The sequence below is a fragment of the Lactuca virosa genome, chromosome 2, assembly GCF_052849685.1.
Source record: "Lactuca virosa cultivar CGN04683 chromosome 2, Lactuca_virosa_CGN04683_v6, whole genome shotgun sequence".
In the NCBI taxonomy this organism is placed as follows: Eukaryota; Viridiplantae; Streptophyta; class Magnoliopsida; order Asterales; family Asteraceae; genus Lactuca; species Lactuca virosa.
This window is the reverse complement of record NC_136427.1, coordinates 231,332,888-231,350,214: the sequence shown is the minus strand read 5'-3', so window position 1 is coordinate 231,350,214 and position 17,327 is coordinate 231,332,888. Positions and strand designations below refer to the sequence as shown.

The 17,327-nt window shown below is 36.6% G+C and overlaps 3 protein-coding genes and 1 pseudogene across 4 annotated transcripts; all 4 read right to left on the bottom strand.

Moving 5' to 3' along the window:
- Positions 1-1,668: 1,668 nt before the first annotated feature.
- COL2 (CONSTANS-like 2) lies at positions 1,669-3,872 on the bottom strand. The gene is made up of 2 exons (XM_079079574.1): positions 3,051-3,872; positions 1,669-2,212 (listed from the first exon to the last, which is right to left on the bottom strand). The coding sequence occupies exons 1-2, from the start codon at positions 3,816-3,818 to the stop codon at positions 1,850-1,852; spliced, it is 1,131 nt and encodes a 376-aa protein (XP_078935700.1). The 5' UTR covers positions 3,819-3,872; the 3' UTR covers positions 1,669-1,849.
- A 2,060-nt stretch (positions 3,873-5,932) lies between these two features.
- LOC145160403 (uncharacterized) lies at positions 5,933-7,207 on the bottom strand (annotated as a pseudogene).
- A 98-nt stretch (positions 7,208-7,305) lies between these two features.
- On the bottom strand, positions 7,306-9,856 carry LOC145160402 (S-adenosylmethionine decarboxylase proenzyme-like). Its single transcript, XM_079079573.1, has 4 exons — positions 9,730-9,856; positions 9,584-9,645; positions 8,876-9,021; positions 7,306-8,774 (listed from the first exon to the last, which is right to left on the bottom strand). The coding sequence occupies exon 4, from the start codon at positions 8,629-8,631 to the stop codon at positions 7,543-7,545; it is 1,089 nt and encodes a 362-aa protein (XP_078935699.1). The 5' UTR covers positions 8,632-8,774; positions 8,876-9,021; positions 9,584-9,645; positions 9,730-9,856; the 3' UTR covers positions 7,306-7,542.
- A 1,918-nt stretch (positions 9,857-11,774) lies between these two features.
- LOC145160401 (Tetratricopeptide repeat (TPR)-like superfamily protein) lies at positions 11,775-15,346 on the bottom strand. 2 transcript variants are annotated; one of them, XM_079079571.1, is made up of 3 exons: positions 15,136-15,346; positions 12,952-14,967; positions 11,775-12,868 (listed from the first exon to the last, which is right to left on the bottom strand). In XM_079079571.1, the coding sequence occupies exon 2, from the start codon at positions 14,754-14,756 to the stop codon at positions 12,975-12,977; it is 1,782 nt and encodes a 593-aa protein (XP_078935697.1). In that variant the 5' UTR covers positions 14,757-14,967; positions 15,136-15,346; the 3' UTR covers positions 11,775-12,868; positions 12,952-12,974. The 2 variants fall into 2 exon arrangements, with proteins under 2 accessions (XP_078935697.1, XP_078935698.1); XM_079079572.1 differs by lacking the exon at positions 11,775-12,868 and having other exon boundaries at positions 12,904-14,967.
- Between the last annotated feature and the right edge of the window lie 1,981 nt (positions 15,347-17,327).

The following is a 17,327-nucleotide window of genomic DNA, read 5'->3' as shown; positions in this document are numbered from 1 at the left end:
CTACTCTTAGGGTAAAATGACTATTTTACCCCTGACCAAGTCAAAGTCAAAGTCAACCTCCAGTTGACCTGACTTGTCGAGTTGGGCCGCCAACTCGTCGAGTCCCTATCCTTTCATCTGTCCTTCCTCAAGCCCCTACTCGTCGAGCTTAGCAACGACTCGACGAGTTCTCCTTCTAAAACATCCTCGAATGAACCTTCATCCGGCTCGCCGAGTTGTATGAACAACTCGTCGAGTTCATCCCCATCCTATGAACATGTCTGCCCTTGACTCACCGAGTTGTATGAACAACTCGTCGAGTTCATCTTCGAACGTTGGGAGATTGCCTTGGACTCGCCGAGTCTGTTCATACACTCGTCGAGTCCTATGATCCCCAGGACTATGGCTAAGTCCAATGTGTTGGGTCATTCCCCCGAATCCCTCTAAGACCACTCTAACACTCACTGGGTTCCTTCGAACCATAACAGAAAAGGGAAGTCAAGCCATGGACTCGCCGAGTCGAGAATGACTAAGTCTTATTTCTCGATTTCTGACGTACAACACTTGACCAAAAGATAGATCTAGGCTTCTAGGATCTATCTAGCACGTAAAGTTACAAACTTTACGTGCATGCATGGGACTATGAGCTCAAATGGCCCTAAATGAGACTCTTATGATGCATGGGGCTCTCTAAGGCTCCAAAATCAGTCCCTTTCTGCCTTGTAACCCCTCAAAGACCTTGGATCTGAAGTCTTAGCCCCCAACCATGCTTGCACTCATGGTTGGTCACCAAGAATGGCTCCTAAAAGCCCTAAATCACCCCAAAAGGGATCTAAAACATGAAAGAGCAAGGTAGCAGCTTTATACCTCTAAAGAACTGCAGAGGGTGCACAAACTCGAACACCTCTGGCCTCCTCTTGATTCCTCAAGTCTTTCTCTTCCTTCTTGTGTTCCAAAATCACCAAAAACCACCACAAAGGCCTTAGATCTTTACACAAACGATTAGGGTTTGATATGGAGAGTTCTGAGAGCAATAGGGGCGAAGGGAGGCTGGATGAGATGTTTAAATAGGGTGCAATCCCTTAAATTAGGGTTTTGTCCAGTCAGGGCCTACTCGTCGAGTCTGGCTGCCGACTCGTCGAGTAGGTCATTAAACTCCCAGGTCCAAGTCGCTCCTACTCGTCGAGTTGGCCATCAACTCGCCGAGTTCTAGGCAAAAAAATGAATAATACTTAAACGAAATTTATACCAGGAATCGGATGCTACAGAATTGATGGTGATGGTGATGGTGGTTGTGGTTGTGGTAGGTAGTGGAAGAGACGGTGAGATGATGGTGAAGGTGACAATGACGTAGAGATGAAGATTATTTCTTACAAATCTAATAATAATATTCGTAAGGAAGTTTTTTGTCATGATATATATATATATATATATATATATATATATATATATATATATATATATATATATATATATATTATAAATTTGTTGTGGACTACACATAGTTGTTTTAAATTTGGTAATGGTGTTACAAGAAACATGCACAGGTTTCATTGGTAAATGTTATCAATAAAATCTTAATCAACACCTCCAATTTTAAACCAATGGACTTGGGCTTCGTCTGTAAATAAGGCCAAATGGGCCTGACCAAAGTCACAACTCACAAGAGAAATGAAAGAACACTTGAAATTTGAAAAAAGATAAAGGTTATTATTTTATATCCCCACAATACAAAATATATGAGAAAGAAAAGCAAAAAACAATTAAGGCTTTGCAGTTATGTTTACAATTAAAGCGAACCCATATGCTGAAGATGATTGAGTCCTGCTTACTAAGATGATGCTAATATGATCATCTTACCATATCCAATTTAAAATGATGGGACGATACCATATCCACCTTCTACCATATGGTTCGTAAGGAACATTTGGTCCACATCCTCCTCTCCATTGTTTCTTTTAGCAAAACGACCTTTGATCCTTGGTCTTGTTTCTGCATATGCTTTTCTTGATGCATAACGAATAGTCTTTTCAAATTTTCTTGTTTTCTTCTTCTCCCTATACCTCAATACCCGAGCCTCACGATCCATTGGAGTCAGTTGGGTAGGCAGTACTTGAACCGGAGGGTTTGAGAATAGATCGATCGTACCCTTTGAGGGTCTAGAATGTGAAATTGAAGCCTCCGTTCTTGATGAATCAGGCACGACTCCGACTTCCAATGATGACATCGAAACCTGGACAAATATTACACCAAGCAAAATTTTTGTTAGGTCAACTTCAAAATAATTACATGACTATATCTTTGTGGAAACTTATCCTAGAACTCTTTTCAATTCCAACCACACTTAAAAGGCCATATATCATATCTATTACTAGTAATTTTGACTTTTTTAGATTGCACAAAATGTTGATCTTGCTCTATTTTCGTCGACTTCATTAATCATTAACTTAAATTAGTAATTTGGAAGAAAAAACATGGCATAATTAATAATTTGGTAAATTGTTTTACAATATTCTTTAACAAAAACAAAATATTTAAAGAAAAATTATATATAGCAATTAAAATTCCGAATTCATACGACGATCACTAATTGATAAAAAGTACAGTAAATCTAAAACTTGTTGAAAACCAGTTTTAGTCTTTTTATTTTTTTGAAAAAATAAAATACAAATTTGTAAATAGAAACAGGTTTATTTTGTTATTTCTATGAATATATAAAACCAAGAAAAATACCCAATTATTTATAAAAGGAAACATTCTGTATTCAGTCATGAAAACATCACTCAACATATTCTATATTGGTGATGGCCGATGAAATAATTAAATATCATGTAAGCCATAATCATTAGATTTAAGGACTATAAAAGTGCAAGTTTGACTTTATATATGAAAGATTTAATTATCAAGTCAATTAATTTTATAATCCAACATATATTGATTATCAACTTCAACTAAGATATCAAACCTTGGTCAAAGATAATTATTTAGCTTTAGCATTTGTTATATATAGGGATGGAATAATTTTCGTAGATTTAATTTCTTGATGAAGAAGATAATGATATAAGACTTACGCTATGAGTAAGTGCAGGATAGCCATAACCACCACCATTGGAGGTCTCATATTCCATCCCCAACTGAAACTTCTGGCTCTGAAACTCTTGGTGGTGATGATTTTTCTGAACCGGCACCACACTATCGGCGTTGCCACCACCATACATCTTTTCCGTCACCTTATAGCATTGTTGCTGATCTTCACCGAATTCCATGAACTCCAAGTACTCATCGTCACCTCCTTCTCCACTAAACAAATACCCATTATCTTTACCATTTTGATTTTGGCTGTTCTTGGGAGGCGGCAGACCATCAAACAACAACCATGAAGCTGCTTCGTCTTCATCCTCATCGTCAATGGTGTCTTCACCGTCGTGTGACAAAAACCCACTTTGAGATTCAACTCCTAGCCCCATCACAGTCCTTGGATCAGCAACCTGAGGTCCATAGAGAGCACTTGGAATCGGCATGACCGGGACGCGGTGGTGCCGCCGTGCAAGAGGGTTGGCGGAATGGATATCGGCGTCACAGGTGGTGCAGAGGGAGGCGGCGTCGGCTTTGCATATAAAAGCCGCCGGAGCTTGCTCACACGCTTCACATACCCACACACGTTCGTGCTGGGAAGATTGCAGCTTGTTGGGGGCGTGGATCCGGGCGTCGCAGGCAGTGCAGAGGTACGCGGCGTCTGGGCGGCAGTATATTGTGCAGGGGGCGGAGCGGCAGGTATCGCAGACTCGAGCCCAGGTGGTACTACTTTTTAAGCATAAGATACTGCTCTGATCTAACATTCTGTATTTGGGTTTGTAATTGTGTGGTTCGTGTTGTAGTTTTTGAGTTCCGTTTTGTGGTCACAATAAAGAAGCAAAGTAACAAGTGGGAGGCGGAGGAGAATCTAGAAGATGACACGTGGAAAATAACTAGTGGGTGAGAAAGTTTGTGAGGATTGGTAAGAGTCTATGTGGGGCCAAAGTAATACCAATGAGATGTGCGAAAAGGAAACTGTGGACCCCTTGATTCTTCAAATTTTAAATTTAGTAAAACTTATTTTGGGCGTCCTTTAATATATATAAATTACAATAAGTAAATTAAATTATTGGAGCTTTGATTTGGCTACGTACCAACTGTTCTATAACATGCAAATTTACTTTGTATAACTTTTTACTTAAATATTCATAATTTATAGTTTTATATTTAATTTTGAGACACTTTGTTATTTAATATTTATACACTAACTAGGAAAAAAATAAATTCTTAGTCGATACAAAAGGGGGAAAGCTTTTCAATTGTGGGGTGAGGAAGCTCAAGGTCGACCCGGTTAGTGTTGACAAATTTGGAATCTCTTTCAATACGTGGGTCCATGGGCCACGTGAAGCGGATCATGGTCAGCCCTTCTCTCTTGTAACAATGCAACCCATATTGTCGTTTAGCTTAGCTGGTGGGCCTCACTTGCTTGCTTATCTCTGATACGTGGCAGTTAATTGTGGTTGCCAAATGTCGTGTGGGGCCAAAATGAGTAAGTTTCATATGGTACTTCAACGAATGGCTCTACTCCGACCACATCTCTAATTTAGATGGTGCTTCCTCTTTCTTCTTTATTTATCTTATTCCCCTTTAGTTTTATATCTTGCATTTTAATTACCTAAAATTTAAAGTGTTTTGGAGTTATGAGTACCTGGGAAGAGAGATTTTGGAATGGGATGGAATAGAAAAAATGGGAAGCGCTATCGATATGGTTTTTTTTGTAAGGGAGAAGCTTGTGAATCCCCTTCCAGACTGTCAGTTATTAAAAATAATCAGTTCGTAAACCGATCTTGATCATTTAACTTGTTTTTCTCCCCGAGTAGTTTGGTTCTTAACCGATTTCCCCCCACAAAAATGTGAGCATGTGACTGGTCTGCTTCGTTACTTAATTGGTTTTCACTGGTTTTTTATGTTCTTTCTACTTCTTCACTTGATCAGTTTTTAACCGGTATCAATTATTCAGTTCAAATCCGATTTTCAGCATCTAGAATGTCATATGGTTAAATCTGATTTGGATTGGATCAAACCGTTCAGTTAAACTAGTTTTAGATTCGATCCAGATCCAGACACAAAAAACCTGTTTCGTTGTAAACATCTAAGTGAAAGTGTCGTTGAACCCGTATAATTTGTATTAATATAAAGACATAATTTTAATATATTCCTACAAAAGGAATTTGTTGAAATTTTAAGTATCAAGATACAAGTCTAATGTACGGTTAGATTGATAATGTTATAATGAAGGTATTATAAGATGACCCAATTTTCTATTTTTTTCATATTACATGAAAGAAAAATATGCATCTATATAAAAATCCCATGAATACATCTATATTACATATATATCATGGCTAAGTGATATAATTAGTTTTGATATTCTAAAATTTATTGATTCATTATTACATTAGATTGAGATTGGCAACTAATATTTAAAATTCAAAGTTTTTTTAAATGTCGCGTACATATACTAATCTATAAGAAGTTAAAAGTCATATATACAAAAGTCAAGGGTGTCAAGTTGCATTTATCGAACTTCTTATCTACATAGTTCAAACCAAATTATATGACTTTTATTTCGTGGTATTAATTTATTGGACCACAAGTATTCACACAAGGGTTTCCCCCTTTATCGACTTATTATAATCATTTTTCCTATGTACACTTTTCTTCTGTATTTGCTTTTGAATGTCAACTTTCACTTTTTCTTTATAATCTTGACGCTAATACTGTTTATAATATGGTATCTGTGATGTGATTACTAATATCATTGAACATTGAACGGATTCATATAAGTCATAAATTGAAAACATGTTTTCTATTCAACAATAAATATAGTAGAAGCAATAAAGAACAATGGAGTCTAACTATTAACTCCATGGCATTACAAGCTTTGCTTCCTACACATAATCTTGATCCAGATGAATCTGTTTTAAAGTACTTCTTGAAATTAAGCCTCTTTCAACTGCTAGATTCCAAAAAGTTCCCAAAATACCCTTATCAGCAGCATAACTAGCAGCAAAACTTTTATGGATTTTGTGAGTAATCATCATATCTCCAATCTTGCAATAAGCATTAATCAGTGTGTAGCAAGTGATGTTATCAGGTACAACCTTTTTTTCCACTCATTTCATTCAACAATTTGTTTGCATCCTTTATTCTTCCATCTTCACATAAATTGTGCAGAATTGTGTTACATGTAACAGTCTCAAGAGACAACAGTTTAGCTTCCATTTCATCACGCAAGGTCAAATCTTGGTCAAAACTGTTGACTCTACAACACCTATAGATTACAGTAGTGTAGGTCACGTGATTTGGATTTGTGCCTTTCTTTTCTTTAAACATTCTTAATGCCTCCCTCATTCGACCTTGTTTATTTACAGTATCCAATTATCCATAGATGAAGGAACTATAGGTTATAATGTCCGGATGGATACCTGACCTGTCCATTCTATCTTGAATACACAAAGCCTCCTAATGCATAACTTTCTTACAATATAACAATATGTAAACAGATCAGGAGAAACAGAGTTAAACTCCATCTCATTCAACAATTCTTATGGTTTTGTCCATATCAGAAGACTTGCAACAAGCATGAATCAAGACATTGAAGATATGCAAATTTGGAACAATCCCAGTCTTGGTCATTTCTTGTAGAGCTTACAAACTGTGTCAGTCAGCCTATCCTTAACCAATGAGTTTAATAGAACATTGCAAGCAGGCAAATGTGGTTTTAAGCCATGAACCCTCATGAATTGCATCTTGGGTCATCTTTGAATTTGCGTAGAAGATTACTAACCAGCAAAACACATCTTGGTCATCAAAGGTAGTGGAGAGTGCATTCAAAACTGTGGGTGAAGGTAAAAATCTCTCTGGGCAGCAGTTTTGAAGTGTATGTTTTCTCAGAACACGAGTCATGGTCCAAGAAGTTTGTAACGAGTGCTTGTAATTAGGGTTTAGTTCAACCCATTTTGCAAGAGATTCTGAAGTATATGAGGAAATGATTGAACAGATTTTGGATTTTAAGAGAAGGTCCCAAGAACAAGCCCTTAGTACAACTACACACACTGTTCTCACTAAATGTGGGTTTCAAATGGATGTAGCAGTGGATGAACAGGTTGCCAAACCAAGAAAGCACTCTGTCATATGCACAATGCACAATACGAAAAATCATATACCAATTGCAAAGTCAAAAAAACAATGAAACACCGCCAAATGCCAAATGCCAAATGCCAATACATCAGAAACAATGCCAGTGACTTAAACATGAAACAAGTCATATCATATCATCATACAGCCGTGTCTTAGTTAAAACAAAAGGCAGCCAAAAACAAACGAAAGACAACATGGTACAGTCAGATAGTAAATACACACAAAATTAGAAGCAAAAACACACACACACACACACTCTCTCTCTCTCTCTCTCAGCCAGACAGACGCAAACAGCTTCACAACCACACTAGACATTCCACTTCACAAACTCTAATTTTCTCATTCTCACTCATCCTCATTCTCATTCTCAGTTTCACTCCAACAGCTTCTATGCAGAGTTGATCGCGGAGACAACCCACAACCACTTCCACCCTTGACATACCCAAAGAACACCATCTCGCCCCCTCCTTCACCCAAATCTTCAAACTTCATTTCTTCAACACTGTACCCCTTAACATTCACACACATACCATTATCATCCAGATCAAGATCCAAATCTTTCAACTCATCTCCATGCAAAGCCACCGAAAACTCACTCGGCTCAAAGCAGCCCAAAACCCGTTCAATCAAACAACCCAGATCCGCAGACTTGAAATCATAACCAACAGCTTCAAAACTAGCATAACTAAACCCATCTTCTGGGGTCACATGAATGGTCGAGATCGCATCACCTTCAATCGCATTCATCGAATACCCACACGGGTCAAAATCAAAATCACAAATCTCAGATTCCGGAAGAATCTTACGGATTCCAGAACCTTCAGTCATCTCCACCGCACAGCTCGATTCCGATTTGAAAAACACCGATGCTTTCTTCTTGCTTAAACCTGTCATGCACATCTCAAGAGTGTAAACCGAAACGGATTCCATTCCTTCAGCTGAAGCAGAGTAGACGTGCCATTTCTGATTCTTGTCATCACCTCCCATGACATAAGCATTGGAAACAAGGTTTCCAAAGTGGCTATCGAGTACCATTACTTCTTCAGTGAAGCTCCTGTGAGGGTACACCTGAGCTCCGGGAAAGATAAAGCTTCCACGGGTGTATCGAACGGATTTCACAGTGAGTGAAAGTTCACCGGATAATTTGAGTATAACCGGGATAGAAAGGAGTAGCTTTGTAGTGCCACATGTTTTGATGATGATCTTGTATGGGTAAACAAAAAGACTGGATTCCGATAGAACATAGGAATCGAGTGAATCGTTCGATAGTGAAGAAACAATCGTGCATTCCGCCGGTGCTAGAAATTCGTCAATTTGGTCCTTTGTTAAACAACGGAGACCTCGGTTTCCAGGGTCAGGACCAGGGGTAAAAAAGGAAATCTCGAGCCTCTTCTCAAAGCCTTCGAATCCGATAGCAGACATTGTGGACGTCATCTTTTTTGTTGTAAAGAGAAGAATTGGGGAAAAAGGAGGAAGGAAAGAAGAGTAGAGAGAATGGAAAAAGAAAAGTTGTTATCTAGAGCCTAGGGGTTATGTAGGAGGGATGTTAAAAAAACTCAGGACGGCTTGCGGGTGCACTGCAAGATGGAAAATGGGAATGTGTTAAAGCGGTTTGATTGTAAATTGTAACGATGGAATGGAATGGAATGGAATGTGGATGATGGAAAGAGAAACTTACGTTGGAGAAAGCAGCAGATTTGAATTTCCTGAGGCCACCGCTTGGACGAACGTCTTCAATACCGTAACCTAGGGGAGCTTCGTAAAATAAAGATTTACTACCAGACTTTTTGCCAGCTTTTGACTCCATTAGATCATCCAATTGTCCTGCATGAGTACAGTGAAACATTAGTTAGAGCATTATAGCAATTTCACAACGTCTGGTACACTCAGCTGCAACAAATTTCCAACAAATTTGAAAACCAGGGTTGAAAGGGGTTTTGAGTATTCGTAACATGCCAAGATGTGAATTTCATAGGTTTTAGGATGGAATGTTGAAATTACTGAGTTGTAAATTCAGATGGAATTTTAATTCCATACACATTTGCAACAAAACAAGAATCTGAATGGAATCGAGCTCCAACTCCGTCAAACCAAAAGCCCCATTAATTGCAAAAGATTAATGCCTCAAAGGAAAATACTTAAAAACCGTTTTCCCCTTTGATACGCTAATATGAAAACCAGTAAACCACACCAAGAAAACGAACGTTTGAAACAAACGCAAATGATTACATATAATTGCAATTAACAATAACAACAAAACACGATGATCAACGTTACATCATTTATAACAGGCCATTGTCTAATGTCTACGACAAACAACCAACTCAAATAATGCAAAACCCTAAAAACAATCCGCGCCAAGTAATAAGAGAGGTGAATGACTTACGGATTAAAAACGAATAAAAGAATGAGAGATCCGCAATACGTAAGCCTCAATGGAGCAAAAGCCTGAAAAAAGGGATCCCAAAAACGTTATAAATGCAGACAAAAAAACGATAGATAAACAGCAGAATCAACAGGCGAAGAACATACCGATTGATTTATATTGTAAATCGATAAAAAAATATGATTGGATCGAATCAGAACCCTAGAATCTGGAACTAATCGATCGAGAAATTAGGCAGGTGAGGTGGTAGATTTATATACGGGTGGGGGTTTGAGAACTTGTGGGTGATAATAAAAAGAGGGAAAAGCGGAGAAAGTACCGGCCCAAAAAGTATCAGGTGTTGACACGTGTGTTTTTAGGATCGTTAAATGACTATTTTATCCTCGGGAATAGAAAGTGGAGGCGTGGAGCTTCTTTTGTCATCTCCAATCCCTTAAAATATTCATTTGTGTTATTTTGGTTTAGTTTTTCCAACTGCTTAAAATACAATATTTAAGATTATCTTATTTTATATATTGTGCTTAGAAATGTTGAAATTTGTGAAATCTTTTACATATAAAGCAATACAAAGTATCCTTTGGGATGACTTTGGTGTCGATACGTTCAAATGGTATAACTTATTTTAAAATAATCTTAAATCAACCTCCAATGATGAAACATATGTGTGGATATACTGGATGTATGGATTAAGTAGTACAAATTTTAATAAAATCATTTTACAACAAACCCGGTTTTGAATCAGATTTTATCCAAATAAAAATAATTAGTTTTGTTGTATACCTCTATGTGAACACGTATAATTTGTTTTAATAATTGGTTTTGTTGTATACCTCTATGTGAAGGTGATTGTAAAATTTTAGCATCAAGTCTAATTTATGGTAAAGTGACATAAGGTTACAATGGATGTAGTATAAGCTCACCAACTTTCTGATTTTTCATATTATATGAAAGAAACTAATGTCTTAAACTGTAAGTTCCATTTGGAAAGTTCACAAGTCCTGTATGTTTTGGAGTTTGGACTATGTTGCGTACATATATTAATCTATAAGAAGTTAAAAGTCATATATACTAAATCCAAGACTCGAGGGTGTCAAATTGCATTTATCGAAATTCTTACCTTCAAACAAATTAAAAATGGTGGTATTTGGACCACAAGTATTCACACAAGGGTCCCTTTAGATATATCAATAATTATTATAGAGAAATTTCCAAAATAACCAAAGAAAAAACCTTCTTTCCAGTAATGACTTTAGATATATCAATAATTATAGAGAAATTTCCAAAAAAATCTTTCCAATAATGACTATCGAGTCGGCAGAGGGGCTTCTGTGGATTAGGCATGCCCTCTGTGGACTAAGCTTTAATTCAAATTGTAGGGTTATTTTTGTAAAATTTACACTAATCAGTACTTTACTTGAGTCCGCAGTACCCTCTCTGCAGACTAGCCATACCGACTGGTTCTTCATAGAGTGAGGCCCCGTTTGATAGTTTCTGACTGAGAAAGTGCTGACTGGGAAAGGTCTGTCTGGGTAAGAAATCCTGACTAAGAAAGAAACCTTGCTGTTTGATTGTACATCTGACTGAATATACTGACTGATAAAAAATGACAATTTTACCCTCCTGCTCTAACATAATATTTAAATATTAAACAATTTTCTATCAATAAAGTGTCAACTATATTTATCAATTATATCAAGCCAAACAAAATTCAACATAGTTTTCTATCTATGTCTCTGTCACATTGATTGAAACAAAAATCAATCCAAATGTATATACATACTGGAAAACGATTGGAAAAAAACCACAGTAAACAAAATTTAACATATACAAACACCACTATGTGCACATCTTCTTTTAAGGTTTCAATAAAATGTTGCCAATCATACAGATCTTTGAATCCACTGAAAATATACAATATAAATCAATCTATAATTTTTTTTTTTTGCATTTAACTCAAATAGTTTCCAATAGGGAACAAACATACAAACCTTTCATCAGCCCAATAGGAAGTGTGATCAAGGGAAGGAAGAACTAATGTAGCCTTCATAATTTTGGCAACAGCAACCATATCACATATTGTTCTTATTCACAAGGTACAAGTGCAGATTTCAAAAAAAAAATGATTTCCCCCCTCATTAGGCTAAACCTGTTAACATATATAAAGCATAAATTACCCAAAATGCCCTTCTACTACCAAAGATTTCCCAACTATATTTAGCTCAATTTAATTAACTATTTTTCCATTTGTACCCTAACAAACACACTAGGCTGAAGTGCACGAGTAGCAATAAAACTAATCAAACTAATAAAGCAAAATAATATTTTAGAAATCTGCAGACATAAAAATGAATGAACTAGTCTAGATCAACTAATTCCAATGGAGCAAAAATGAGTTTAAAAGCAATCAACTTATACAGACAAATAACTCTTTGATTAGTAGCATCCACCAAACACCAAATCAGTATTCCATTTGAATCAGTTCAAACACCCAAATAACTCAATCTGTTGTCAGGAAATCTAATGAAACTATCCTGCAAAAATTTCATCAAAACAATCAATCCTCCTTCAACATCGAATTCCAGGTCATTAAAACAAATTCGAAAATAAATTCTAAATACTTCAGGAAGTTTCAATTTTAATTAGAATATCAACACCATCGACCAAGAACTCAAATTTTAAATTGCACAATTTCACATGGAGATTAGGTCTCTTCATAAAATATCACAGCATATACCTGAATGGTCGGCTTGGGGCGGAGGTCGGCGGCGCTGCTTGAGTCGGAGGCGGCGAACATGGCTGGCGGGAGGATGGGTGAAGAAGAGATTGAAGACGCGTTGTGGAGAGACGTACCGGAAGATACAAGTTTTTGATATCTATTTGCCTTTGTAGACGTCGGAGGTGGGCAAGGTGAAGGAACGTGTGAGAAGGAAAAGGGCAAAAAAGGGAACGATACCCATCTGTTTCAGCCAGCGAGTTTTTTGAGATGACCCGGTAAGATGTTCAAGGACCAAGTAAGACGCATCATATGGAGGTATCAAACACATTGATCTGACCGAGTCAGCCAAAAGGGTCTGACCGGTCTGGGTCAGCAAGAAATCAAACAGGGCCTGAGTTCGTAGAGGACTTGTGTACATGTCAACTTTCACCTAATAAAATTACGAAAAATGATAATCATTATTTACCTATTTTTTATAGTCTTGACGCTTATACTGTTTATAATTATGCTATCTGTAATGTAATTACTGGTATCCTTGTAATTTGAACGGATTCATATAAGTCATAAACCTGAAAACAATATGTTTTCTATTCAACGATCAAAAGAGTAGAAGTAATAATTAATTAAAGAACAAGGGACGCTAATAATTAACTCCATGATTACAAGCTTTGCTTCCTACGCATTATCTTGATCCTTATGAATCTGTTTCAAGGTACTTCTTGAAATTAAGCCTCTTTCAACAGCAAGATTCCAAAAACTTCCCAAAATACCCTTATCATCAGCATAACTAGCAGCAAAACTTTTGTGGATTTTGTGAGTGATCATCAACCTCTTCTTGTACATCTCATCAAAAATCTTCAAACCACTATCTATATCACCTGCTTTCAGGTAGGCATAAGCCAAACTAGTAAACACAACACTATCTCCTAATATCCCTTTATCCTGCATAATATCACATAATCTTTGAGCATAATCAACCCTCTCTCTTTTACATAATCTCCTTATTAGTGCCCTATAAACCGAAATATCGACAATTATACCCTTCTGATGAAACTCATCAGGTAACTTCAAAACCATCTCTTCATTGCTTAAATTGCAGTAAAGATCCACAAGCCATGAATACGTGCAATTATTTGGAGATAATCCATCATTAAGCATACAAAAAACAAACTCCTTAGCATTTTCAATGTCTTTAATCTTGCAAAACCCATGAACCAATGCCTTGTAAGTAAACGAATCAGGTTTTAATCCTGCATTCAACATTGTACCTCTAACTTTTAAAGCAGACTTCATATCTCCAATCTTGCAATAAGCATTAATCAGTGTGTTGCAAGTGATGTTATCAGGAACAACCTTTTTCTCATTCATTTCATTCAACAATTTGTTTGCATCCTTTATTCTTCCATCTTCACATAACTTACGCAGAATTGTGTTATATGTAACAGTCCCAGGAGTCAACCCTTTAGCTTCCATTTCCTCACGCAAGGTCAAAGCTTGGTCAAAACTGTTGACTCTACAATACCCATCGATTAAAGTAGTGTAGGTCACATGATTTGGATTTGTGTCTTTCATTTCTTTGAACATTCTTAATGCTTCCCTCATTCGACCTTGTTTACAGTACCCATAGATCAATGAATTATAGGTTATAATGTCGGGATGAATATTTGATCTGTCCATTCTATCTTGAATACACAAAGCCTCATAATGCATACCTTTCTTGCAATATAATGATATCAATGTGTTATAGGTAAAAAGATCAGGAGAAACAGATTTAACCTCCATCTCACTTACCAATTCTTCTGCTTTTTCAACATCAGAAGACTTGCAACAAGCATGAATCAAGACATTGTAGATATGCAAATTTGGAAGTATCCCAATCTTGATCATTTTCTTGTAAGACTTCCAAACTGTATCTGTCAGCCTCTCTTTAACCAATGAATTCAGCAAAACAGTGCAAGCAGGTAAATGTGGCTTTACACCACGGACCCTCATGTGTTCAAACACTTGAATTGCATCTTGGGTCATCTTTGAATTTGCATAGAAGATTATCAACCAGCTCAAGACATGAGAATTCACATCTTGGTCATCGCAGGTAGTGGAGAGGGCATTTAAAACCGAGGGTGACGATAAAAAATCTCTCAGAGCAATTTTGTCGAGCAGTTGGTGTGCGCTTTTGAAGTGTCTGTGTTTTGTCAAAATGTGAATCATGGTCCATGAAGATTGTAACGAATGCTTGTAACCAGGATTCAGTTCAATCCATTTGAAGAAGTTCCAAGAGATGAAAGAAGAAGATCCGTGTTGGGAGAGATTCTGAAGTATCTGATTGACAGTGGTTGAGGAAATGACTGAACCGATTCTGGGTTTTAATAGAAGGTCCCAAGAACAACCTTTTAGTACAACTGCGCAAACTGTTTTCACTAAATGGGTTTCATTTGTAGCGAATCTTAAATTAGCCATGAACAACAAGACAGATGAACCCTAATTCAATGGGTTTCCATGGTGTTAGTTTGGTTTTTTTTGGAATGATGATAGTTACGTTGGAGAAAGCAGCAGATTTGAACTTCATGAGGCCACCACTTGGGCAAACGACCTAGGGGAGCTTCATAAAATAAAGATTTACTACCAGACTTTTTCCCAGCTTTTGACTCCATTAGATCATTCAACTGTCCTGCATGTACAGTGAAAGATTAGATAAGAATCAATTTCAACATATTATGGCCATCGTTCCATTTAGCCTGCTTAAAAAAAGCTTGATTTATTATGAATCAGTATCATGGGATGATACAATATTTTCAAATTTTGGCGTGCCTCTGACCTCCTATGTGGAATTCCTTACCTCAAATACTATCACTGGTCAACGTTTATGAACAAATAAAGCTTGTAGAGAGGCATAAGGTGTTAACAGCTTAAATCTATGGCAATTGTGTTATATGTAACAGTCCCAAGAAACCTGTATTTCTTCCCCAAAAATTACAATTTTCAACCCGATGGGTTTAAATGCTTTTTAGGGCTCAGTTTTCACTATTGAATCATCGTTTTCGTTCATGTACTGGAATGGGTTAATGTCATTTTATTAAAAGATAACCGGTTATTATTTTGATTTATAAAATACCCAGTGGCGTAGCCACATTAGTACAAGGTGGGCCTTGGCCCACCCAAATAAATTTGAGGTTATATATATATATATATATATATATATATATATATATATATAATTTTATTAACTACCAAAGACTAGAGGAAGTGAATTGCCATATGGCATACCCATTAAAAATTTCAAATTATACACAAATAGAATACCTTTTGCTGCATATATTGTTACATTTTGTTATCATTTGAAGTATTTTACTACCGTTCATATTTTGTAAAATATTTGGCCCACCCTAAAACAAAATCTTAGCTACGCCTTTGAAAATATCATTCGAACTATCATTCGTTACCACCTCATGATTCATCTATTATCGGTTGACGAGAAATGTCCAGTTTGGCGCAAGGTATGTTTGGACACTTTTGGGGAACATGCGGTTCATTGTTGTAGAGAGCTCCCTGGTTACAAGTACCGACATGATGTGGTTATAGATGTTCTCTTTGATGTTTCTCGGCATGCTGGTATTTCCGTGAAGAAAGAAACGTCAGTGAATTTTTTGACGGACCCGCAGGATGGAAGATCCACACTCAGGCCGACTAACATTTTGGTTTGTGGATGGGTATGTCGCTTTGAAAGACGTTGTGTGCAAAGTGGCAAAACACGAGAATGCATGCATAGAAAATCAACATGTGTTTATACCTTTTGTCTTTGATACCCTTGGTTTTCTCGCACTAGAGGCGGTAAAGCTCCTCAACAGAGTCCATCGGGTCATGCATTCTAATGTTATATCTCCTAGATCCATAGATGTTGTTTTCAAAATAATTAGTTTTGCCATCCAAAAGGGCTAGTGGCGCAATTTATTGCCCGTTTGTCTTCCGTCGATATGTATTGACCTTTTTTTTGTATCGTACTTTTGCCATATGAATATTAGTAATATCATTCTAACAATGATATTTTTTAAAATAAGATGATAGATCATTACCTTCTAATGTGGTTTTTTAGTTGAATGATATTTTTAAACATTTTAGATAGTCGGTTACCCTTTTATGACATTAACACGTACTAGAATTAAGGAGTTAGTTAGATTTCAAACACATAGAGTAGATGAGAGACGGGGAGTTGGAACTAACCCTGTGGTCTTTGAGTTTTTTAAAGGAAGGAATAGGAAGAAAAGAAAATAAAAGTTACATTTAAGTAGGGAAAAGAATAAAGTGTGTTCTTTAGTTTTATTTAAAGAGAGAAAAAAAAAATAGAAGAAAAAACATAGTTTTTTTCCCTCAAAATCTATCTGCTAAATATGAGATGATTTGGAAGGAAAATTCCCCTCCATTTCCTTTTTTATTCCCTTTCCTTCCCTTCAATTTTATACTGAAGAATGGTATGCAAGAGAGTGAGAGATAAGATGATTGCAATAGGATTTAACCTTGTCATCTTTTTATTGCTTAAAGAACCAACAAATTCTCTCTTTCAGTTACAAATTAAATGTTTACATCTTTAAATGAAATCGGTGGGAATCTTCAAACAAAATCGGCATCCTACAGCTTTATGAGTGACCGAAGGAGAGCGTCTTACGAATGTAATTCGACCTTAACATGCTCATCGGTGCTGAAAATTTTAAAACAAAATCAACATCCCAATATTGATCCGCCCTTCACCGGCTATCGGAAATGGGATGGTGGGATGAGATAAGGTTTGTGTGAGAGAAATAGTGAGGAATGGTGACGAGAAAGGAAGAAAGGGTGAAAGAGAGATGTTGAGAGAAAGAGGGTAAGGAAAAAATGATGGGTTCATTTTTGTTTTTTTAATTAAATTTAGTAAAAAAAATTGAAAATGGTATATATTTCATTTTACATGCGCTCAGGGATTAACCCTGGAAGAAGTTAAAACCACATGGAAGATTCCTTTACAAAGGAAATAAATGCCCTATCTTTTTCATAAAT